The sequence below is a fragment of the Podarcis pityusensis genome, assembly GCF_964106645.2.
Source record: "Podarcis pityusensis genome assembly, chromosome: 5".
Lineage (NCBI taxonomy): Eukaryota > Metazoa > Chordata > Lepidosauria > Squamata > Lacertidae > Podarcis > Podarcis pityusensis.
The window spans coordinates 7,363,457-7,388,404 of NC_138032.1; the positions used below are offsets into that span (position 1 = coordinate 7,363,457).

Consider the following 24,948-nt stretch of genomic DNA (forward strand, 5'->3'; position numbering starts at 1 on the left):
CCCAAGACAATATTGGCCTCTTCCTTGCAATCTGCCAGAGCCTGTATTCTCATGCAATGGTGTGCGATATCTAAAATAAGGCAATCAAAACTGACTACTTCTGATTGCTAGAGAAGCACACACATGGAGGAAGTTGGATCTCCCAGGGTCTACAGGAAATTCTCTGAGAGTGCCACTCCCACTGTGCCCAGCCAGGTAAGGGGGCACAACCTATGGAAGCTGTGCATGTCCCCAGCCTGCTCTCTCTCTGATCCCTGCTATGTGATCTCTTCGATGCTTCATCATTGACTAGGGATGCAGGATGCGTGCCGAGTCACAGCTCAGACTCCAATCCTAATCTAAACTATGTCTGTACAGCCGCACCTTGGTTGTCAAACACTGTTTTGGCTCCCGAACGGCACAAACCCGGAAGTGAGTGTTCTGGTTTGCATGTGTTTTTCGGAAGCCGAACGTCCGATGCGGCTTCTGATTGACTGCAGGAAGCTCCTGCAGCCAATCGGAAGCTGCGCCTTGGTTTTCAAACCTTTCCGGGAGTCAGACGGACTCCCGGAACAGATTAAGTTCGACAGCCAAGGTACGACTGTGGTTCTGTTTTAAGCCTGCCTCAAGACTGCTACTGTGAAACCGGGTGAGTAAACTGATCTTTACTTAACAAGAAGAGTGTTTTGCGTGTTTATTGTTTTAAGGGAGAGGAACAGGGGAAATAACAGGAAATCCAGTCTACAGTAAAGCATCCTGGATTACTTAAATGAAAAGGCTAAAGCTTCCTTGTTTTTGCTGACAAAGGGATGCACCCTGCTGAACTCACAAACGCAAAGAGGGCTAATATCTAAGAAATATATCCTCCTAGTTTCTATACACATCCCTACAAGGGGAAGTCCCTAACTCACCGAGGGCTTGAGACCCATTGTCTGTCTTCACCTAGTTTAGCTAGCCAGTCAAAGCCATTCCTAGGGCAGGGCCGCTGCCGCATGCTGACAGCTGAGTGCAGTGTGGGGACCACAGGTGGGCAAACTGCCCCAGAAGAAGCACGACATGCCCCTCACCAGAGGCACTACCCCTCCCCTAATGCCCCATAAGTACCACGTGGCTTACACAAGACAACAGACACTCATTAGTTCGTTTTATTTCATAGCTCTATTTGCAATCTCTCTTCTTTTTATTAAATTAATATAAAAAACCCCTCTGTATTTACATGTCAGGTACCAACCCCACTCACCGCTCCTCACCTCTGGATTCAAGAATAGGGTGGGAGCCAGAGAGGGGGGTGGGGAAAGTAAAGCAGTTCAGAGTCCTTATTGGGGGGCAGTGGGGAAGAGAGGGAGGAAGAGGCTCCCAAAGGCTCAGTAGCTCGAGATCCAGTGTGTTCACCCATGTAAAAATCATTAATAAAAGTGAGGGAAAGCCTATCCGTTGTATCAAGGATGGAGAACTCTCCAGCAGCCCCAGGCAGTGTGGCCAATGGTCAGGGGTGGTGGCAGTTGTAGTCCAGCAACTTTGGGGAGGGCGGACACAGGCTCCCCCACTCCTGCATTGTTTTCACATTCGGACGTCCCTAAGCTGGAGACCCAGGACTCACCGACTGGACTGCAAATGGGTGGGGAGTGGCAGTGAGAGAGCAGAGGTAAGCCAAAAAGGAAAAGGCAGGTGATAATGGCCTGGACAACTGGATTTTGGGCCTAGTCCTACTTGCAGGAGTGGCTCCTTCAAGTGTCTTATGCCCCCCCACTCCTCAGGTTAAGAGTGACCTGTGCAAAAAAGCAGAGGTGGACCAGGTGGGGTTTGAACACCTCAGCTCACAATTTCCTTGGTCCTATCTGACTGGATCCCATTTTAAGGTAGAGGTGAGGCCAATGGAAAGGTAGGAGGGGGTGTGTTTACTTATTTTGTGTGTGCGCATTTGTAAAACCGATACCCTCTTACCCACAAACATCTTGAGGAAGCCCTGAGACTAATGGCAGCGTGGGAGGGACTGCAGGGGTATACGAGCGAAAACAGGACCCCAACAGTGGCACAGGTGTGACTTCAACATCAGGCAAGGCGCAGGATGAAGGACTTGCCGTTCTCAGACATCTAGGTCCCACTGAGCTGTGGGCTGACGAGAGGAGCAGGATCCTCTCACTCGGCTCCGAATTTGTTCTGCCGCCTCCTCTCCTCCAGAGCAAGAACGGGTCAGGGACGGGCTTGCGGCTTCGTGCCCGGTGAGGCCTTGAAGCTGCTCTGGTTTTCTGGCCGAGAGGCCTTTTCGCAAGTCTCTCGGGGCAGTAGTGGGTCCCCGGGTTGGAACGCTAAGCGAAGGACCCTGGGAAGACTCTGGCCGGAACTAAACGGCCATGGAGTGGCGATGCTGGCTTCTCCGCCAACCGGTTAGCAAGACTCCCTCCGCCGTCACTGGCATTTCTCGTCACTCTCCGAAGGGCTGGACTCGCGGGGGATGGAGTGCCTGTTTCGCCGGTCCCACAGCTGGTGGATTTCTGTGGCCTCTGTCTCGCTGCTGCTAGTCGTGCTGTCCCGGAAGCTGGCCAATGGGGGCCGCACCTTCACCCCCTTGGCGGTTACCGAGCCTTCTATGGCTTTTCGCAACTGGAGAAAGAGAGAAAGAGGAGGGAAAGGGAGGGAGAGATTGATTTATTTACTATTTATTTACGACATTTATATCCCACATTTTTTTCTCCAACCAGGTAATAGGAGCGAGCCAGCAATAAATCACACTGAGCAAGCTGGTGTTAACTCTTTATTAGCAGAACCAGGATTTGCACAGGCGTGTCAGGCCTAATGAGCACAGCAACTTGTATCTCCCAGGTTTGGCTTCATGGATCGATTGGCTGCTGAGACTGAAGGTCCCTGCCTCGCCACGGCCACCTTTTGCTCCATCCCAGTTATTGCCAACAAACCACTGGGGTGATGCTACCCTCAGGCATCTGGGGTGGATTAGACGGCAGACCCCCTTCCACTGTGTGTGTGTTGGAAGGGGCCCATGCATGTTAGGACTGAAAGGAAGTCCTCTTAAGCTTTCCCACCCCCAGACTGAGTACTCACCTCCTTGAGGGACACCATGCCAATGAGGCGCCCGATGCTGGTGACATAGGCGTGGTCCACCCCCAGGAGAGAGAATATGGTGTGTGTCTGGAAGAGCCAAAAGCACAATCAGCAGCAATCACTCACATACTCCTTTGCTCCACCATCTCAGTATCTAGGACTGAACCAAAATTCTGTGACTCCTGCCCTGACAAACCATCCAGGCTAGGCTACTGCAATGCGCTCCACATGAGACAGCCCTTGAAGAAACTTCAACTGGTACAGAACATAGCCACCTGGAAGCACCTGGAGGTGATTCTCTTGGAAGACATTACATTCTACTTCTGTAGCACTCAGGTCCTGCCTGCAGAATTTCCACAGGCATCCAGTTGTGAGGACAGGATGTTGGACTAAATGGACCTTTGGCATTGGTTACCTGCATGTATCTTTCTTTCTTTCTTTCTTTCTTTCTTTCTTTCTTTCTTTCTTTCTTTCTTTCTTTTTACTTTTCAAGTTTATACATTTCACTAATTTTACAATCATTTTGACATTTCAAAGCTTGACTTCCTTCCCCCTCTTTCTGCGGTTCCTTAAATTTATTTTTAATATCTTCTGCATATCCAAGTTAACTTAATTTGCTCATTTATTCATCTTCTTTAAATATATACTCTTATGAAACTGCACGTTATTACAATAATCCTGCCAATGTTCTTATCTGTTTACAATTTATCTGTAAATATTCAATAAACCATTTCCATTCTTTTATAAAAAGTTTGTTATCTTGATTTCTTACTCTTCTGGTAAGTTTCAGCAATTACCTGCATGCTTTCGGGCCCAACGACAAGTATTGGTGTTAATTCCCCCCCCTTTACACACACACACACACACACACACACACACACACACACAGTTAAAACAGCATTTTCCGATTTACAATCATTTAACTTTGGACTCCCCTCCCCCCAAATCCCTCTATGGTTTCCCTAATTTTCAAAATTACAATGCATATTATTGTATACCTTATCTTCTCCACAGTACTTTCAAACATATATTTTACTGCTGTTCTTACTCTAAAGCCACTTGCATTTTAACATATTTACAATAGTAGTTTTTTAAAAAAATCTACGAACGTCCTCCAATCCTCCTTGAATTCTGCCTCATCTTGGTTTCTAATTTTGCATATTGGTGTTTACTTTAGAGGCCTAAACTGGGGTTTGGGGCAGGTTATTTGAAAACCGGTCTGCTTCTGTGTGAACCTGTCTGGGCCTTAAAGGCCCTGTTTGTGGCCTGCCCTTAAGAGCAAATCAAGAAACAGTGTCTTCTCAGTGGTGGCTCTAAGTTTGTGCAATTCCCAACGGATATACATTTTGTCATGTCAGTTTTGCCATTCAAAAGGGTTTCCAGTTGCTTCAGCTGCTTTTACATGAGCGCTTTGCTGCGCTGTGAAATGTTTTCAAACTGTTGTTTTGATGGTTTAGTTTTATTGGAGCAATGCGCTTTGGTTTTCCTGTTTTATTTATGCATGCAAGCTGCCTTGGGAAGGCTTTGCCTAGGCAGGCAACACAGAAAAATTTAACAAGCAAATAACCACCAGCACCAGAACAGGGCTCCCCAGCAAGTCGTATTTCTGAATCATTGACAAGGACCCATCCCTCCAAGGCTCAGGCATTCCTCACCCCCCCCCCACCCCAGCCAACTCTTGCCTCTTGAGCCTAGCATCATGGGGAATTTCTCAGCTATACCCTGGATTGTGTCATGTTCTGCACATATGTGTGTGTGTCTGTCTATCTATCTATCTATCTATCTATCTATCTATCTATCTATCTATCATCTATCTATCTATCTATCTATCTATCTATCTATCTATCATCTATCTACATATTGCACATCTTTTTCTAGCTGTGCACCATTTATCACCTGGAGAAAGGAGGTATTCATAGGAGCATTTTGTCGTGCCCCTTCTGAAATCTTATTCAGGCCAAGCCTCCCTGGACCTCCGACACCTTGCAAGGAAATGTTCTAAGCCATTTTCATAGCAACAAGGGCTAGTAACTTTTAAAAAAAGAACAGGAAAATGGAGGTTTTCAGGATGCTGAATTCGGTAGAGCAAATTCAGGACGCGTGTGGTATGCTTGCAGAATCAGAGCGCACACACGCAATGTACACACACCTTGTGCAAAGAAGTGCGTTCCACCAACTGGAAGGGTGCTGGGTCAATCTTGCTGTTGTTGAAGTTGACAAACTGCTCTAGCTGCTGCTCCTCCCATTCCAGGATCTGAAAGGCGACAAATCAAGTTAGCATGTCTGCCAGGAGGAGCCTGTAGACCAGATTCTGTTCATTACATTTTATATATACCCCTCCTTTTCATCCAAGGAAACCACCCAGCCCATCTCTCTGCTGCTGTTTGCTAGAGAATGGTGCTCAGTGCTCAGGAGCGTTGCAGCTGCTGTTCCTGCAGTCAGCATCCAGCCGCAACGGCCAGCAGCCATGAACAGGAACATGACTTTTTAAGTCTTGCCACGGTGGGGGGTCACCACCACCTAGAATCACAGAATTGTGAAGTTGGAAGGGACCTTGAGGGCCATCTGGTCCAACCCCCTGCAATGCATTAACCTTTCATGGGCTAATGGGATGTGTGACCTTTATGGCAAGTGGTGGGCAGAGCCAGAAGTGAAAGTGGGCAAGGCTAGAGACAAAAGAGGCTCTTTCATATAGAAGGTTCACACTTCAGCAGCACAAAAGCCAGGCATTTCTGCACACAAACCTGAACACATCTCTCTCTCTGTGTCCATATAGGCAAGCAAGAGGCAGTTTAAGGACACGTTCCAGCCTGGAAAAGGCATTCAAGGAGGATATGGGCTAGGACTGGCAAGGGTTGTGGCCTGGGGAAGAGTCTCGGTGGCCAGAAAGAGATGCTTGGGGCCGCATTCAGGGTGTGGACCTGAGGTTCCTCACGCCCTGGCTGCACAGTGAAGAAGCAATTCCTTCTGTGTCTGGCAGGAATCACCCGCTGTTCAACTTCATTTGGGTGGCCTTCAGTTCTGGTATTAGCCCACAAGATCCCAACCACAATGTTGAACAGCGGGGAGCAGGAGAAAGCCAAACGCCAACAGGGTCAGGGGGCTGGCAGGACGCTGACAAGGATGCACTGGGGGAAGGCGGGCTGGAGTCTGACTCGGGAGAGGGGGGCAGTGATTTGTGGGGACCAGCCAGGAGCCAAGAGTCAGAGCCAAAGGAAGCTTGAGAGCTGGAGGGTGGAGCACTGGAGGAAGACGAGGAAGAGGCAGTTCAGGCAAGTGAAAGGCTGGGTGCTTCCCCACCCGCTCCCACACCACTGTGTCCCCGAACCAGGAGGGGATTGAAGAGGGAAGAGCAGAGGATGCTTCCAGGAAGGCATAGTCTCTGACTGCATGCTCACAGCACATCTGGGGAAGATACTTAAGCTGCTGGAGGAGGAGTGGCACCGATTGCTGCAACTGCACCGTAGAGCTCAGACCTGAGAATAGCTGCCTAGACGCTAGGCTGGTGTGCATGGGTATTTGGAGCCATGGAAACTACGGTAAGTGTCCACTTTTAACAATCACATCTGCCATGTGATTTCCTTTGGCTGGGGAGTGACAACCAGAGCCAGTGACTGACCCAGGTGAATCGAGCCAGCCAAGCTGTATGCTATATGCCATCTTTTGGAATGCTGGGGTTTTGCGGTTATTTTCTCTAGGGGCGCAAGGAGTTAGCCCTCCAAGAGGGCAAAAGTCAGGGCGCAGCACAATTTCAACACAGGGGGCCTTCATCATCCACCTGCTCTGTACTACAGGGAGGCCTCTTTGCTTGTCTGGGCCTGTGAATGATGGGTACTCACCTCTGCAGGGGTCATTTCGCCAGCTACTTCATATTCATCCTACAAGGAGGGAGAAAAGGAGCCACATTTGTCAATGCCACCCTGGGAAGGTATTGGGGAGGAGCTGAGCAAGGAAGAACAGAGAGATGGAGCCGGGGCAGGGAATGAACTTGACTCCAGAAGAATACGAGGCTCTTAACAGTCCAGAATCGAGGCCCAAGGTGTGAAAAGTTCTGGGCATCCAGGGGTAGCAGGTGACAAAGAAGAGTTATGCACCCCAGCTTTGCGAGGGCAATGAGATCAAAGGCTTCTGTGCACATTTCAGTTTAAATTGAGCCCTAGTCATACATTACTTTCTGATGCGGCAATGCCACCACAAAGTGAATTTTGCCCTGCTGGTTTTGCATAGTGAATACATTGCCTGAAGGCACCCTCCTGTGGAAAAAGCTGCTATTTACTATACTGGAACAGACTCTTCAGTGTGGTAAATATCAGTTCTCACCACGCAAAGCCTTTTATGTGGTAATATTCCTATGCTTTTAAGTTGGAGACTTGTCTCCCCACAGCAATGTAAGATTGGCGTTGTCTGACAGGTAGGTTTCTGCTCAGGATTTACAAGCCCCTCAAGCTGAATGCTTCTTGTATACTTGGTCAGGGACGCCCGTGGCGCTGTGGTCTAAACCACTGATCCTCTTGGGCTTGCCAACTGGAAGGTTAGCGGTTCGAATCCATACGACAGTGGTGAACTCCCGTTGCTCTGTCCCAGCTCCTGCCAACCTAGCAGTTCGAAAGCACACCAGTGCAAGTAGATAAATAGGTACTGCTGTCGCGGGAAGGTAAACGGTGTTTCTGTGTGCTCTGGCTTACGGCACGGTGTTCTGTTGCGCCAGAAGCAGTTTAGTCCTGCTGGCCACATGACCCAGAAAGCTGTCTGTGGACAAACGCCGGCTCCCTCGACCTGAGTGCGAAATGAATGCCGCACCCCACAGTCGCTTTTGACTGAACTTAACTGTCCAGGGGTCCTTTACCTTTTATACTTGATGTGCAGACTGATAGGCCTCAGAGACACCCCAAATGCTGTGTGTCAGAGAAACCTGGTTTGTCACTGAGGGTAGTCTCTATAAGGAGCTGTGACCCCCTTTTCTCAGCTCTCTAGCATGTCAATCCTTGGGGTTGCTTCCTAGCTCCCCATTTCTTTTCTCTTTCCTTTCCGGGGTCCTTCGCCCTGCCCGGCCCCCTCTCTCTAGGAGGAGGACATTTCTTCACATGGCAGTCAGAGACTGTTAAGAAATACCGAACCCAACCTAACAGAAACCACAGTTCCCTGAGTTCCTTAGGAGAGCGAATCCCTCTTTTAAGTTTGCATTGCACGGATCCAGACTTGGGGCCAGGATAACTCAGCCAAGAGGCAGCCCTTCTATCTGTCAGACCTCTGTGACAATTCAGGGAAGCTGAGCAAACCACTGCCAGAGGCTTCCCCATCACCTCAAAAGTCCTTAGTGTTAAGATACACACTTAGCTGTGTGGTTTGCTGAACCAGCTTCTGGTTTTAACACACATCTTGGCAGCAAAAAGGATTCCTGCTCTTCAATAATAGATCAGATCAGCCTCTCTTCTGGTGCTTCTCGGTTAAGGTGGGTGGGGAGACAACAGGCAGCAGAAGCTGAGTTGGTGTAAAAACCGAGGGACTGGTGGCCAAAGCAACAACCCAACAAGATAATTTGAACCCCAACCAAATCATGGTATTTCTGGAAGCTCACACAGAATCGAGGAAATCATCTCAATGTTGCAGGATTTCACTACAGGAGTTGGAAGAGGCGTGAATTAGCTGGGGAAACAAGTGATTCTGAAGCAAGGATGAAGGTGATGGAGATTTCTGATTGGCTGTTCCAGAAGATCACTATATAAATCAGTTAGTTTGTAAAAAAAATGGGAGGGGGGTATGGATTTTTTTTTTGGGGGGGGGTGCGCCACTAAGAGAGAAAAGATGAATCAAAACAAGAGGCCGAACTGTGCTGAAGGCTCTGGCTGTGCCGTTGCCCTGCTTTCACACTGTGGCACTAGATAATTTCACCTGTCAGTCAACCAACGAAGGAGCGGCGGCCTCGGACTATTTCTTATACAGCGTCGGGAGCAATCCTGGGTTCACTCCAGACCAACGCTGCGCCTTGCTTCCCTTGTACGAATCGCCCACGTGGATCACACCAAAAGGTCCAGCCATGCCCAGCATTCTGCTTCCAACAGTATTCACGGATATGCCGTGCTTGAACGTGGAGGTTTTATTCAGACTTCAGGACTACCAGACAGTGATTCGCAAATTCACAGAGAAGAGTTCTTGTTCTCTTTTTAAACTTTTGTGGTTAATTGGGGGGATTCTTTTCCTTTTCTTTTAAAAACTCACCTAAGGGAGTGGCTGGATCAGGGTTTCTCAAACTTGGGTTTTTGGACCACAACTCCCATCATCTCTAGCTAGCCGGACCAGGGATGATGTCAATTGTAGTCCTCAAACAGCTGGAGACTCAAGTTTGGGAAACCCTGAGCTAGAACTTTGGGGAGGTGGGAAGGGAGATTTTGTCTATTTTGGACCTGTTGCTCCCCAAGCGTCATTGGGTCCCCAAGTCATAGGGAAGCAGGACTTTTCTTGTGCAAATCACATTTAATTCAAATGACGATGGTACGGGATCATTGTTCGACCTTAGTGGAACAACACCCACCCACCCATCCACATGTACATGGGGAGCGGTGATGGAAGGGAGTAATCGTCTGTACTCTCTGCCTCCAGCTTCAGCCTGGAGTGGGGAGTGCTCTTGTGTTCGAATCCTGCTTTCTGGGTTCCCACAGTCATCTGGTTGGCCACTGTGAGAACAGGATGCTGGACTAGGTGGGCCACTGGCCTGATCTAACAGGAATCTTATTATTCTCAGTATCTTGGGCAGGCCCCAGTTGTTGGGGGGCATGGCACTACAAAACAGAAAGAAAAAACCTTCAGCACAGTCCCAGGCCTTGATGGACACATTTGGGGGAGGAAAAGGCTTCCTGCCCTGTGATTGTCTGGGTGGGAGCTGCATGGACGTGGCGTGGCCCACACTTACCGCCACGGAAATGCGGACACGCTTCGACTTGCGCTTTTCAGGCAGGCCCGAATTCTCATCCTTATTTTACCAAGGGGGGAGAAAATAAGGAAGAGAGAGAGGAATTATGGGAGTGGGACGGCTAGCACATAATTCCCAGGGGAAGAGAAGAGCCTCTGCCCAGAAACAGACCCAAACGCGGCACATGGTGGGGTGGAGGATGGGGAGGAAAGAGGCCTCACCTCAGCTGGCTCTGCTGTTGTGTTGTTAGCGCAAAAAAGGCTCCTCAGAGCGATGCCTGGGGGGTCCACAGTCCCAGCTGCCCAGAGAGAGAGAGAGAGAGAGTGTCAAACATCAGAGGGGCCTCACTGGAAAGGGACACTGTAAAGCATGGGTCAGCAAACTAAGGCCTGGGGGCTGGATAAGGCCCGCCAGGGTCATAAATCTGGCCCGTGGCGCCTGCCACCCACTCAGTCAGTCGTCGCGCCAGTTTAGCTCCAGTTTAGCTCTGCAGAGAGGCGCTTTCCTGGGACTACATCTCCTAGCATGCTCCGTGGTTGCTCAGACTTCCATGACGCTGGCCAATCCAAAGCCTTAGCAACTTCAGGCCTCCCCTCCACTGGCCAGTTTGATGCGAGCTGGCAGCCAATGGCGACTCTTCCCGAACCTCACTGCTCCAACTGGGGCACAGGGCAGGGCGCCTTGTTGAAGTCTAGCTCCGAGAAGGGAGGAGAAGCAAAGGGGCGGGAGTGGAGGAGGGAGGAGGATGGACACCCTGGTGTAGGGGCCCTTCCCAGAGGGGTGGCTGCGGCCCCTCCATGCAAACCGAGACCCAGCACTGGCGGGGTGCCCCCTCCCTAGCCGGAGGGAAGGCGTGTGACCGCAGGCGCATGCGTGCGGTCCGGCCCACCGCAAGTTCTGAGGGACAGTGAACCGGCCCCCTGCAGAAAAAGTTTGCTGACCCCTGCCGTAGGGCTAAAGGGGGACACAGGACTCACTGGAGACACTCTCGGATAAAGTGCTGGAGGCTCGCTTTAGTGCCGGCTTCAGGGGCTTACGGGACTCACTTCGCGGCGGGACAAAGGAGGATTCTTCGGTGATGATCTGAGTGTTGAGGGAGAAAAAGGGACGGCGTTACAAAAGGGATCAAGACTTGGACCCTGTCGCTTTGCCACCTCAAGACAACATGGGCTGCTTCTTCTGTTGACGCTACATTCCTCAGTTACATCTGCTCTTTGCCTCTACAAATCAACGTAGGCCCTCAACAATGAGCATATCTTGCCAAAATGCTAACAACAACAACAACAACAACAACAACAACAACAACACTGTCCAGGGGCTTTGCCCACCTGAAAGCGCACACCCGTGTCAGGCGTCTGGTGCGCCTCCTCGCCTTCTGGAACCTTCTCAGTGGCTCGACGGTCGGCCTGGGCCTTCTCGCGCATGTAGTGGAGCCGGCGTGCGTAGCTCAGCTGCTCGCTCAGGAGGGTCACGATCTGCGTGCGCTCGATGGAGCCCAGAAGGATCATGGACTCTGCAGAGGCAAGGGAAACCAGGCTGAGCTTATTTCTGGGCCGAGAAGCCATTTTTTTGCTAATAGACCAGGTGTGTGCTTTGATGGTAAAATGGCAAGCTTTTAAAAATAATTCAGAGATAGGGGACAAGACAGGGGAGAGGCAGAAGGAGATCAAGGACAGCGTGAGATGTTGTGGGTTGAAGAGGAAGCCCGAATGCTTCCTGTTCCCAGGGCACTGCCAGCTTGTCTGAAGTACAACTTTGGTACCTTCTCCATCTGAGATACGGGCAACATGCCTCCGCAAGGAGAAACAGCAAGGCCAAATTTTGCACATGACTGTGTTGGGGGAGGCACCTGAAATGTGACATTGGGTGCTTCCCATCTAAAACACCTTCATCTCCAAAGGTGCTCATGCTAGCCAGGTGTCAGGGGCTGGACTGAGGAGTAATGGTGGGAGCCGCCTGCCCACTCTCCGCACCTTCCAGAGAAGAGGAGGACAGTATAGATTTAGAGCAGTGGTTTGCAGAAGGGCATAGTTCAGAGGAAGCAGAGGGGGAAAGCTGGGAAATATTGGGGGAGCATCAGGAAGAAGAAGCACCAGGGGGAGACAGCTAACAGACTCAGTGTCTCTTGAAAACATTCCTAATCCCCCCTCTCCCACAACCAGGAGTGCCGTGAGAGTAGCAGATCAGAAATCTCAGAGGCAGGCATTGAGACTTCCTGTTTCCGGCGGTGGAAAATGGCTGATCCCACACAATCGGACTTCAGCCGTTCCGATAATTCAGGGCTGATATGGGGGTAATTAGCCCTGGCAGCCTCCCCAGGGCAGGGGAGGACTGTCTCAATGACCCGCGGTCTGCCCCAGATTGCCGATGTGGCAGACGGCAGGGGCACTGGGTCACGGAGCTAGGGACGGCTGACATTCCTGCGACGCCACCCCATAGCCGGACACATCTGTTTGGGAAAATATAAAGATTTGGAAAACAAACAGACACGCTCTGAATTGAAGAAGCTGGAAAAAACCTGCAGTATGTACAGTCTCTGGTGCAAAAGATCGAACTTTAAAGAGATCCTCATCATGATGTTTGGAATGTGGAGGGGCTTGATATGTAAAAAAAAACATTCTTTTATCCTTAACATCAACAATCCGTAATGCATGCCAAGTCTCATTAAGAACTTAAATTGCTCTTCAAAAAGTGAGTTCAGATGGACTTTCATATATAATTGGGATCTACTCGCAGCCACTTCTCTTCTAAGACCGGATATGTCTGTTAAAGACGAAAACAAAGGATAAAGGACAAAATGGCGTCTCCCACCACGTCGTTATTGAATATCTGAAATACTTCCCTGATTAAGAGAAACAGGAGCTAACGGATGGTTGGTTATAAAGACCGGAAACAATATTACATATACAACTGTTTGCAAAAAGATGTTTTTTTGATTACGAGCGAGAGAGAGGGCTAAATGGATGTCTGGCAGCCCCCCTCTAGGGCCCGGAGGGGGGACTGGGAAGATTCCAAAGGCCAATTGCTAACTGTCTGATATATGGCTACATTGCAAACAGTCTGTTTAAGATAAATCAACAAGGAGGGTACAGAAGGAAATTTCTCTCTGTTTCTTTGATAACACCTGGACGGGAAAGATTAACGATCTGGGAGCTGCCAAAATAACAACTCTCAAAGAGCTGGACAGAACTTTGAAATTGGATGCAATTAAATGAAGCGGTGCGATGAAAAAACAGCTGAAGGAGTACAATATATGGACAAATCTGCACTCCATAGAAAAAAAAAAGTATCGGCTTTCTGACATGAATGAGGATCGTAGAACCAGAGTCAAAATGTGGAAGGGAAAAATCGGACATGGAATTATGAATAACATTGAGGATGATGAGAGGCAGGACTATGATGTTGAATGCGCTTCGAAATTCAGACCGTGGGAAGTCAAAACAAAATTATTACAATTTGGAAGACAATTGGACCTTTTTTAATTTTAGTTTTTTATTTTTATTGGATCTGATTTGATATGTTAATTGGATGTTTTTATTGGAAAATTAATAAACGCTTTAAAAAAAAAGAAATCTCAGAGGCAGAAAGCACATACACAGGGCTGACGTAGAATAGGAGTGACTGAGGGGGTGGGACTTCACTTGGAGCAACACCATTATCTAAGAGAGACCACATTCCTTTGTTTCTCTCTGTGAATACTGAATAAACTACTTGGTAAGAACTCTTCTTGTTTTTTCTGCTTCTTGAGGGATAGGATTCCCTGAAGCCTCAACACCAGGTTCAAATGTTTGGTAAAGTGCCCCATGCAGGCATCACTGAACATTGCCACTTCAGAATACAGGCATTTCATAGAACCATAGAATTGGAAGGGATCCCGAGGGACATCTAGCCCAACCCCCCGCAATGCAGGAATCTTTTGCCCAACATTAGGCTCGAGCTCACACCTTGAAATCAAGTCTCACGCTCTACCGACAGGGCTAATTTGTGTGGGAGGGCGGAGGTGCTCCATGTTGAAGGGAAATCCTCAGACCCACACACAGAATAACACCCCTGTGCATAGAAAGGTATGGGTCATCCGGGAGAATTTATGAGTGCCCTTCTCCTGAAAGGGGCTAGCTGTCCAAATGCAATGTTTTCTTGGTAACAGGAGCGAGTATTCAAGCATGATCCTCGCTTTGCTACGCTGGTAGTTTCTGATGAACCACAATACCTCAGAAATGCCTCTGAAACAGCCAACTATTTTGATGCAGAAGCTTTGACTGGAAGTTGCTGGTTGCTACTGCGCCTTTGTGTGTGCGCTGCCTTGTTGCAAATGGATTCTGGGAGTGAACCATGAGGTGGGTGCAATGCACAGCTGGGGTCTTGCTTTTTGGTGTGGCAAGTCAGCACAACTTCTAGGTCTTTAGATGGAGGACAAAAGACACCTGCATTCCCTGCCAGTTTATCTTGCTTATCAGGGCCTGGCTCCAATCAGTTGGCTTTGACTCCCTCCCCATCAAACTTTGCAAATTGCCATGACAACACGGCATTGTCCCTGTTGCTGCGGTAGCCCTGTAAATGATAGCTGTGGCTAGCAGGAAGATATCGATGTCGCAGCAGGGGAGCTGCGTGGCATGAAGCTGGGAGGAGAGGATCAAGCCCCAGGGAGGCAGGATGACAATGGCATCTCCCAGGGAGCAACAGGTGGCAGGCAGGAGGGATGAAAGGGGGGCAGAGAGAGGATGGTGCTGCTGCATAGTCACTTTGCCAAGAAGGTTTTTGGAGGCAAGTCTGTAAAAAGGCCCCCAGAATGCACATATTGGAAGAGGAGGTTCTGCAACCGCAAAACTGCAATCCTAGTCAGGTTCAGAACTCCTCGTGCAAATACACCAGTCAAAAACTGTAACCACGAGGCCAAATAAATCAGGACAGAGAAAAGAAAGCCCCTCTTCACACAGCTCAGAGTGAAACTCACTCCCACAGGAGGCAGTGATGATCACCAAATTCCTGATGGTTATGCTCTGCCTCCGAGTTTGCCCAGTAGCAGATGATCAGCCAGTACAGATCCCACGGACAAAGTGTTCTATGTTGGCAGTGGCTTCCTCTTACAAACAGCCTAGGTGCTGGCTCTGCACAAGCTGCAGCCTCTGGACCAACCTCGAGGGTAGTTCCATCATGGGAAGTAATAGTACCACTCTATTCTGCCTTGCTCACACCACACCTGGAATGCTGTGCCCAGTTCTGGGCACCACAATTTAAGAAGGATATTGACAAGCTGGAACAGGAGGGCACCCAAGATGATAAAAGGTCTGGAAACTAAGCCTTATAAGGAGTGCTTGAAGGAACTGGGTATGTTTAGCTTGGAAAAGAGGAGCCCGAGAGGAGATATGATAGCCATCTTCAAATATCTTAAGGTCTGTCCCATGGAAGATGGAGCAAGCTTGTTTTCTCCTGCTCTGGAGGGTAGGACTCAAACCAACGGCTTCAAGTTACAAGAAAGGCGATTCCGACTAAACATCAGGAAGAACTTTCTGACAGTCAAGAGGTGGTGGGCTCTCCTTCCCTGAATGTTTTGAAGCAGAGGTCAGTTGGCCACTTGTCCTGGTTGCTTTAGCTGAGATTTGTGCACTGAAGGGGGTTGGACTAAATGACCTCTGGGGTTCCTTCCAGCTCTATCATTTTACGATTCTGTGATTCCACATAGCAGGATAAGTGGCCACAGACATTTCCAGAGTCCCTCCAAAGAGGTGTCTGCAGCTGAGGGTACCAAGAGCCCGGCAAGTAATGGAGAAAATGTATATACAGAAGTCCTGTTTGCTCAACATGTACGATGGATGGAGGCAGTGCCTGAGGGTGCAAAAACCTGCTGGAGCTTCATCCATGTGAAAACAAAAGCAAAACAAACAAACAAACAAACTTGAGAGGGATTTGAAAAGACTGCTGCGTTACTGACAGTGATTGGATTAGTAAACGTTTCTGGTCCAGTTATGTTTCCAGTTCAGCTACGGCCCTGAATGCTCTGATTTTGTTATCGTTTTGGCCAAATTATCTTGGTAACTATTCCACCGACTCACTAAATCGATACGTGTAGGAAAATAGCCTATTACATCAGCTGCCTTGGAAGAGGCGTCAGGAGAAGTTGGAGGATCTAAATTTGTCACCATGAAAGAGGCCTTCAATTAAATAATCGATGAAAACACTCAATTGTAGATGTGCAACGCTTATTATTTGCCTGCATTATGTGAGCATTGCAGAGGCAGAGACAAGCACGAGGAACTCAACAAAGCGAATAAAAAAGGGGAGGCTTGGCTGTGCTTGTCTGGCTTCTGCAGCAGAGGTGGAGACTTGGAGACTCACTCTGTGCCCTCCCCTGCCCATCGTGCAGCAGAATTTCTGTTCCAATTGGACGTGAAATTGGCAGGTTCCAGAATGAGAAGAATGGCATCTATTTAATGCAATGGTGGGAAATCTCCCAACAATTACTTAATCAGGCCTGTTGGGTCTCCCCATCTGGCCTGCGAGTCACTATATCAGGTAGCTGACAGGTGGGCAAACCTGCCTGCTGAGGGTGGGGGAAACAAGGATCTCACTCACTTCTTACAACCCCTCCCAACATCCATGACAGACGGCCATCCGACCATTGCTTAAGAACCTCCAAGGAAGGAGAGTCCATCACCTCCCGAGGAAGACTGTTCCACTATTAAACAGCTCTTACTGTCAGTAGTAGTAGAGGTCCTACCCTCTGGAGCAGAAGAAATAGTAATAATAGTAGTAGTAGTAGTAGTAGTAAGAAGAAGAAGAAGAAGAAGAAGAAGAAGAAGAAGAAGAAGAAGAAGAAGAAGAAGAAGAAGAAGAAGAAGAAGAAGAAGAATTAATAATGTTATTTATACCCCACCCATCTGGCTGGCTTTCCATCTTGTTTCCCCAGCCACTCGAGGCAGCTTACAGCACATAAAAAAATGTAAAACATTAGACATCAAAAATTTCCTGAAACAAGCTTGCTCCACTCTTCATGTAATAACTCCTCAGATAGTTGAATATGGCTATCATGCCACCTCAGTCTCCTCTTTTCCAGGATAAATATACCCAAGTACAGTGGTACCTCAGGCTACAAGCACTTTAGGTTACAGACTTCGCTAACCCAGAAGTAATACCTTGGGTTAAGAACTTCGCCCAAGGTTGAGAACAGAAATCGCACACTGGCAGCAGCGGGAGGTCCCATTAGCTAAAGTAGTACCTCAGGTTAAGAACAGTTTCAGGTTAAGAACAGACCTCCAAAATGAATTAGGTTCGTAACCAGAGGTACCACTGTATCTATTTGTTAGTCTTTAAGGTGCCAGAAGACTATATTTTTTGCTGCAAAAGACCAACACAGAGGCTACTCCTCTGGAAAGACATTCATGAGGATCTGCCTTGCCTCTCTCTTACCAGCTGATTCCACCAAAGCCAAGCTCTTCATTTTGGTTCCATGCAGCACATCCTGAAGATCACGGTAGCGGCAGTTCAGGGTTATGTAGCGCACGTCGCGCACCATGATGTCCTCCACGCGCACATTGTACTTCCTGCAATACGCAAGAGGCGCTGAAGGAAGCCTGACCCATCTCTGCACTTCGCTCTGCCACAGAGTCTCCCAGCTCACTAAGCCCTGTTGCCTCTTCAGCTCCCAACACCTCCTCCTCCTCCTCCCAGACTTCTCCCTCTGACCACTCACCGTCAACCCACCACCACTCCCCGGGCTCTGAGCCTTCTTCCTCTGGGGGTTCCCCAGCTGGTTCCTCCCACAGTTCCTCTGCGTCCAACCCGTCCCTGACAGCCACCAGGCCAACACACAGAGGCACACTTACTCCTGATGTCCCCAACCCAGCTCTGGCAAGTAGGGCAACTTCTTGATGCGGATGATGCTGTCATAAAGAGAGGGCTGTAAGCTCTGGGCCACGGCGTTGGCCAGGATCACTGCGATCATGACTGGCAGGATGTGGGAGATCTGGCCTGTCAGCTCAAAGACGATGACCGCCGTGGACACGGTGTGAGTGACAGCTCCAGACAGAGCAGCTGCACCTGGTGGGGGTTAAGAACGGGAGTGAGATGTGAAGGGCACCGTCTGCTCAGATGCCTCGGAAACTGTCAGGGACTGGGCAGAGGAGGAGGAGGAATAGTGGAGGCCGCCTCCCCTCATCCTGACCCTTCCAGGGAGGAGGAAGAGGAAGACAGTATAGATTTACAACAGGGGTTTTCGGGAGGTCCCAGCTCAGAGGCAGATGAGGGGGAAAGTTGGGAAATAATGGGAGAGGAGGAGGCAGAACCGGAGCAGAAGCTGGCTGACACAGTGTCTTTAGAAAGCATTTCGGACCCCCCATCTCCCAGAACCTGGCGAGCCTTAAAAGTAGGAGAGCAAAGAGCTCAAAGACAGAGGGCACGTAGCAGCACCCATAGAGGAGACAAATGAGGAAGTGGGAGAGACGGGGGTGGAGATTTGCTCGGGACAACGACACTACCCAAGAGGCTGGGTTCTATAGCCTCTCTCAGTAACACTGAAATAAACTTTCCCTTGTCTTTATACTTTCCTGGGCAACCAGCCGGGAGCCACTGACAGCATCCTGACAGAAACACAGGGAGGTCTTAGAGCCAGCAGGGGAGAGAGGCAAGCAAGAGCCTGAGAAAGTCCCCAGCCACCCCAAAAGACCAGGCAGGGGTAGCCTAAGTCGGATGCAGTATGCCAAGCCCAGCCCAGCTCTCACCATAGCTCTTGGGAGCCTAGAGGCACCCCCAGCGGAAATGCCACATCTCAAGGCCTCATGCATTCCAGGAGGGAAAGGGAGGAAATGCTTTTTGGAGACCGACGCCCTCCCTCTCTTCTGGGGCCACATGTCAGGGATGGGTGGGGCCAAGGGCAAAAGTAGGCAGGGCAACCCAGGCAAATTTTGCCTTTGCACAGCAGGCTAGTTTCTACACCCCCACCCAAAACACCCCTCCTCTCTGTTCTTAACCCAGGCAACCAATATGAATTATTAGAGCTTCAGCTGGGAGGGGGGACGCTCTAGGAAAGAGTGAAGCAGGGCTGATGGAGGGCATGGTTTGCGGAGAGGCTTGAGCGACTGAGGGCCCTGGAGGGCCACATCTGGCCCCTGCGTCTGAGCTTCCACACACTCTGCTCAAAGGCCCCACTCCCAACCTCTGGACTGCTGCAGTTTGTGGAAAGGTCCATGGTGACAGAAGGAGAGGCAGAGGCGTGGGCTGCATTCGCATTATACACACATTGTACCAGGCACAGGCAAACTCGGCCCTCCAGATGTTTTGGGACAACAGCTCCCATCATCCCTAGCTAACAGGACCAGTGGTCAGGGATGATGGGAGTTGTAGTCCCAAAACATCTGGAGGGCCGAGTTTGCCTATGCCTGCATTATACTATGATGATGCCGCCTTAAACAGTCATGACTTCTCCCAAAGGATTCTGGGAGTGGTAGTTCTGCTAAGGGTGCTGAGAGTTGTCAGGAGAGCCGTCTTCCCAGAGTGGCCTAACAATCTTCACCAGGAAGTGCCCAGGCCCTAACCACTATGCCACCCTGTTCTTGACAGACGTGGTGGTGGAGGAAGGGGCCCATGTCTGAAAATCCACAGTTTGAATGAGACACTCAGAGAGAATCCAGAAGCTCTGTTTCAGCTCCTATCATTCTCAAAGGCTCCTGTGCCAAAGAGGTCACGCAGAAGTCGAATGGAGTGTCAAAATTCACCTTGGATAAGGCGATAAGTAGCTCCCAGCTGTGACTGGCATAATAATAATAATAATAATAATAATAATAATAATAATAATAATAATTTATATCCCGCCCTCCCCAGATGAAGCCGGGCTCAGAGAGGCTAACAACAGTAAAAATAACACAGTTCACATAAAATCACAATCAGTTAATTGAAATACATTCTAAAATCAATTCGATTCTAAAATCAATTCAGAGTCAAATTAACGGCAACCATTGGGCTAGAGTTCTATGAGGATTACAGAAGGAGACATGCACTGTCTCCAAGATCAGAAGCAGTGCAGCTCTGAATACCACTTGCTAGGGAACGAAAAACAGCCCGAGAGGGTTATTCCTCTCAAGCCCTCCTTGTGGGCTGCCCACAAGGTTGGTCAACATGGGAAAAGAAGATGGACTTTGGTCTGATCCATCTGGGCTCCTGTTACCACGCCCTGACCCTCTTTCGATGAGGGAGTGCCCACCCCCAGCTGAACATCCCAGTTTTTGGAAATGGTACAAGAGAAGCTGCCTCTTACCCACCACTGCGTAGCCGCCGGGAACAATGCGGTAGATGTTGCTGTCGGTGTGGATGCCGTCCGGGAACCATGCTGCCATGCTCTCGCCCACTAGCCGCCCAAAGGCCGCACCTGCCCAGAGAGACAGGGGCAGAGTCCAAAGGTGGATTTGGGTAGGTATGGTTGGAAGAAGAGCAGAGGGACACTCTGAACCCACCCGGACTCTGCAATCATCATCTGAGGCCTATCTTTGCGTGCCTCCTCCGTGTCAGGTCCAGAGAGTGGCAGCACAGGAAAGGGCCTTCTCCCCCCCCAAAAAAACACACCCCCAGAGTCCTTTTTGTTGGGGGTAATTCAGACTGAAATTCCCAGGTGTCAGAAAAGGTTACTTATGTATGCAACAACTGCGGCCCCTGTTTCGTTAGTCCCCAAATGGAAAATGAGCACGGTCCCAACTAAAGAAGATTGGCAGGTTAAGTTGACAGAACATGCACAACTTGCAGACTTAACACAGAATAAGAGAACAAGAATGACATACGTTTAAAGAAGATTGGAAAACGTTGATTGAATATACGGGAAATAATTGTGTGCAAGCTGAAAACGCTGGCAGCATTAAGATAAATTCAACAGCGTAAATAATTTCTGATGGATGTAATAATGGAAAACTGATTCATATAGTTTTTGTGAAATATGCAGGGATATACAATATGCAAAATGAACCATAGAAAGAGAAGAGGGGAAGTCAGTGATATCTTAAGTAAGTAAAATGTTTATCTGAAATTGTAAAACAGAAAATTTAATAAAAATCATATTGAAAAAAAGAAAAAGAAAGAAAGGGCCTTTTCTGCAGTGGCTCCCCATTTGGGGAACAGTCTCCCCAAGGAGGTTTGGCTGGCGCCTTAATTGCACACCTTTAAGTGCCAGGCAAAAATATTCCTCTTTAACCAGGCCTTTGGCTGATTAATCTTCTACGCTACGGCCTTTTAAATGTGTTTGTGCGGGGGGCGAGTATTGTGACGTGGCTTCTGGTTAAACTATTTATTTGCACTTTTATCTTGTGAACTGCCCTGAGATCTTTTGGCAGAAGGCGGTATATAAATATAATATGTATAGAAAACAATAAAAAATGTGCAAAAATCCAGGCACCAAGAGGCCACAGGCAACTTGAGTTCTTGCAGAAGTTAGGATGCCCATGTCCCTGCCAGCAAATCTTCCTGGCTCTTTAAGTTTGGCCCCCCAATTTTTTTTTAAGTAAAATAAAACCCCATATGTGATTTGTTTGTTTTTTTAACCCACAGAGAAGATGGCAACAGGGGGATATAGGGCTTGGGACCAGGACAAACAAGAGCAGAAACGGCTATTCAGCATGCACAAAGGAATTATGGGTAATCTTGTCACCACAAATAGCTTTAGTCAAAAGTGGTCACTAGGGTGGGTGAATATTTGTCAATTTTGGTTACTCTCAGTCTATCAGTTTTCCAAACTTAGGAAACTCAGTTTGCCTATTTTTTTGTTTAAACAAAGTTCATATGAAAATTTGCATGCATTGTCTATATGTAATTTTGTGCCATTTATCCCAGAATATGTAATTTTGTGTGCAAAACGTGAATCATTTTCACTGCTATATGCACCTTTCACACGCAAACACTGGTTGCAGAACTGCAACTTCCGAAGGAAGGCTGCATTTCAGTTTGCTTATTGGTCTGGCAAGTGTGAATTAGGCCGGATCACTTTTAAAATGCAAACGGCACGAATTTCTGTCCCGTTCCCATTGGCCACCAAGGGAGGCTGCTTGATCCTCTCTGGGCAGAGTTAAGGGTCATTGCACAGAAGCACAGAGAAAGTTCTAGGGTCTCCTACTCACCAATGACAAAGACAGGCATGAAGGCTCCACAGGGCACTGGGATGGTAGTGGCCAAGGCTGACATCCAGAACTGGGGAGAGGACAAAGAGACAGGAGCCCATTATCAGGAGGGAAGAACCAGGAATGCCCTATCGGCAGAAGCCAAGTGACCTCTTTGTGCTGAAGTGCTGTGGGAGGGGGAGAGAAGAAAGGAGAAAGGCCCAAACCCCAGGACAGAAAAAGAGACTGAAGATTACAATTCCCACAGCAGACAGGAAAACCTCTGCAATTTTCCAGCGGTCCCTGTTGGGGGAAGTTTGGGAACCAGCAAACGAGACCCGAGTGCCTGGGGACTAATCTGCAGCAGCGTGGTTGAAGGAACCAGCTGCAGTCTGAAATGGAGAAGTCCTCAGAATTCCCTACTGGTCGGTTTTATCTGCAAAGGGAGAAGAGGCTGTTTTGACTCCAGCACTTAAGCAATCAGATAGTACAGGGGGAAGGGAGAGAGGAAGGAGAAGAGAGGGTGGGCAGGAAACGGAAGATATGCTTGCATTTTCAAGACCCCTCAGCAGCGTCTCGTGTACCACGGCCCTGAAGACCCAGGGGCAACTGTTTGGTGACTCAGCCCAGCTGAGTCCCGGGAAGGTAACCAGCAAAGCTCTTGTTCACGGATGCTACAGACAGCGTGGTCCCTGCAGCTGGCAACTGCTTCAGTGGCACAATGGGTCAAGTGCACCTTGCGGTTGAGCAGAAGGTTGGCAGTTCGATCCCAGCCAGGGATGGCTGTAGGGGCAGGATTCCTGCATTTCTGGGGGTTGGACTGGATAGCCCTTGGGGGTCCCTTTCCACTCTACAATCATAGGATTCGACCGGAAGAAAGGGGTGATGGGGAAGGGCGACGCACCTTCATGAGGATGAAGACCACCAGGGTGACAAAGACGTTGGAGCGTGGGTGCTTCCAGGCCTCGGAGGGGCCCACATACTCAAACTCTTCAGCCAGGCCCTGCTTGGCCCACGTGCGGTTATCGAACAGGGTCACGAGCGTCTCCTTCTGCGTGAGCTGAGAGGCGAAGAAGGGGAAGAAATCAGGGGGCGAGAAGGGAGCCATGTCTGCCGGCAAGCATAAGCTCTGGCTGTGTGTTTACAGAACTGAAGAGGCTTAACACTGCAGTCTTCCTTAGGGACAGAGGTAATGTTGTACCAGTTGTGTGAAACAAAGTGACACCGGGCAAACGGTGGCATGTACCGTACTTCTCCGTGTACAGTGGTACCTCCAGTTGCGGACAGGATGCGTTCCGGCGCTCTGGTCGGATCCTGAGGTTTCCGCAACCAGAGGTGCCTGTTCCGCACATGTGCGCGGCACGATACGAGTGCTTCTGCACATGCGGCCAAACCCGGAAAAAATACTTCCGGGTTTGCCGCTTTCACAACCCAAAGTTTACGTTACCCGAGGGTAACGTAAGCCGAGGTTCTACTGTATAAGACTATCTTTTAAAATTAAAAAATCATGTTCAAAATTAGGTGTCGTCTTATACATCGTGGGGCCGTGGGAGTGGTTGCTGCCGCGAGTTGGAGATTGTTATTGGTGGCTGCGGCAAGGGCTGTTGTTGATTCGCTGTCGCTGCGGCAATTGGGCAGGCTATTTGCTGCTTTATTTGGCGATGGGAAAGAGGATAGGTTGCTTTGTCGGTCTGGCGGGTGAGCGCTTTTTGGCATCTCCCCTGAAAAAAAGCTCAATAACTCTGCCCCACCCCCAGCTTAACAACTTCAGGAATCTCCCCCCCCCCCCATTTTCTTAATTTTGAGTGCCCCAAAATAGAGGGTGTGTTATACATGGAAAAATACAGTATGTTGCATGGCTTGAAATCTTACCTTATACTGCCCAGTAGTTCTCCCTGGTTTTATTTATGTTACGTTATGCTTATGGATACAACTTATGTATTTTGCCACCCACATCATTTGATGCAGAGGTTTATTCCACCACCCCCCCCCCCAGTACTTATTAAACTATCTTACAGATAGTTAAGTGGCCTGTAAGTGGATCATAACAATAAATAAACAGGGTACCGTCAGCCCAGAATTGCAAGTTACTCTTCTTAGGTGAGCCGAGGGAGGGGGAGAGACCTTCATTATTATTTTTTTATGACTATATTTTTATTATTGATGCTACATGAAGTGTTCTTAATGCTGTACACTACCCTGGGATCTCTTGATAAATGTGGTATATACAATTAACAAATACTACTACTAATAATAATAATAATGTTCAAGAGCTACAAATTACCTGCCCAGCCATGAACTGCCCAAAGCCAGGTGGGAAGGTCAGCGTTGCTATGAGAAGCGTGACGAGAGCGGGGAACAGCAGGCGCCTGGAAGGTCACAGACAGCAGTGGTTAAAAAAAGAGAGTGGCCCCACTGCACGTCCCCCCCAACAGAGGCAGCGTGGTGTAGTGGTTAGAGCATCGGGCTATGGCCGGGTTCAAATCCCCACTCAGCCACAAAGCTCTCCTTGGGTGTGACCTTGGGCCAGCCGACTCTACCTCACTGGGTTGTTGTGAGCCTAAAATGAGGAGCGGGAGAACCAAGAACGCCACCTCAAGCTCCTTGGGAGGAAAAGGCGGGATGTAAATGCGACAGGTGATAATAATAGACAAACAGTGGGCACAGCTATGCTCCCCAAGGCTGGCAAACCCTTGGAGGCTCAGAAGGTCATTGCCGCTTGCTTGGGGAAGCAGTTGCCCCTTGGCGGATTAGCAGGCTTCCGTCTTAAGGACGAGGGGAGGTCAGTATTCTGCGACTGTCCGTGCAAAGAAAGTGGATTCAGGCACATGCAAGTGGGGGGAGAGGCAGGCAAGGGAAACACCCCCCACCCCAGCCACAATTTCCCTGCAGCTGGGTGGAAGCGGTATTAGAACAGTGTACTCTCTG

The 24,948-nt window shown here is 49.1% G+C and overlaps 1 protein-coding gene across 2 annotated transcripts in view; it reads right to left on the reverse strand.

Moving 5' to 3' along the window:
* Nucleotides 1-1,118: 1,118 nt before the first annotated feature.
* The window catches only part of CLCN2 (chloride voltage-gated channel 2), a 74,444-nt gene continuing 50,614 nt past the window's right edge, over nucleotides 1,119-24,948 (reverse strand). The window contains exons 11-24 of one of the 2 annotated variants that reach the window (XM_081007873.1): nucleotides 24,305-24,389; nucleotides 22,925-23,080; nucleotides 22,042-22,111; nucleotides 20,199-20,309; nucleotides 17,773-17,986; nucleotides 17,357-17,490; nucleotides 11,278-11,462; nucleotides 10,927-11,032; nucleotides 10,171-10,247; nucleotides 9,950-10,009; nucleotides 6,879-6,917; nucleotides 5,189-5,293; nucleotides 3,040-3,126; nucleotides 1,119-2,583 (exon numbers count right to left, since the gene is read on the reverse strand). In XM_081007873.1, the coding sequence (XP_080863999.1) occupies nucleotides 2,389-2,583; nucleotides 3,040-3,126; nucleotides 5,189-5,293; nucleotides 6,879-6,917; nucleotides 9,950-10,009; nucleotides 10,171-10,247; nucleotides 10,927-11,032; nucleotides 11,278-11,462; nucleotides 17,357-17,490; nucleotides 17,773-17,986; nucleotides 20,199-20,309; nucleotides 22,042-22,111; nucleotides 22,925-23,080; nucleotides 24,305-24,389 (1,624 nt within the window). In that variant the 3' untranslated portion in view covers nucleotides 1,119-2,388. The remainder of the gene's footprint in view (nucleotides 2,584-3,039; nucleotides 3,127-5,188; nucleotides 5,294-6,878; nucleotides 6,918-9,949; nucleotides 10,010-10,170; nucleotides 10,248-10,926; nucleotides 11,033-11,277; nucleotides 11,463-17,356; nucleotides 17,491-17,772; nucleotides 17,987-20,198; nucleotides 20,310-22,041; nucleotides 22,112-22,924; nucleotides 23,081-24,304; nucleotides 24,390-24,948) is intronic. The other variant, XM_081007874.1, reaches the window with a different exon arrangement.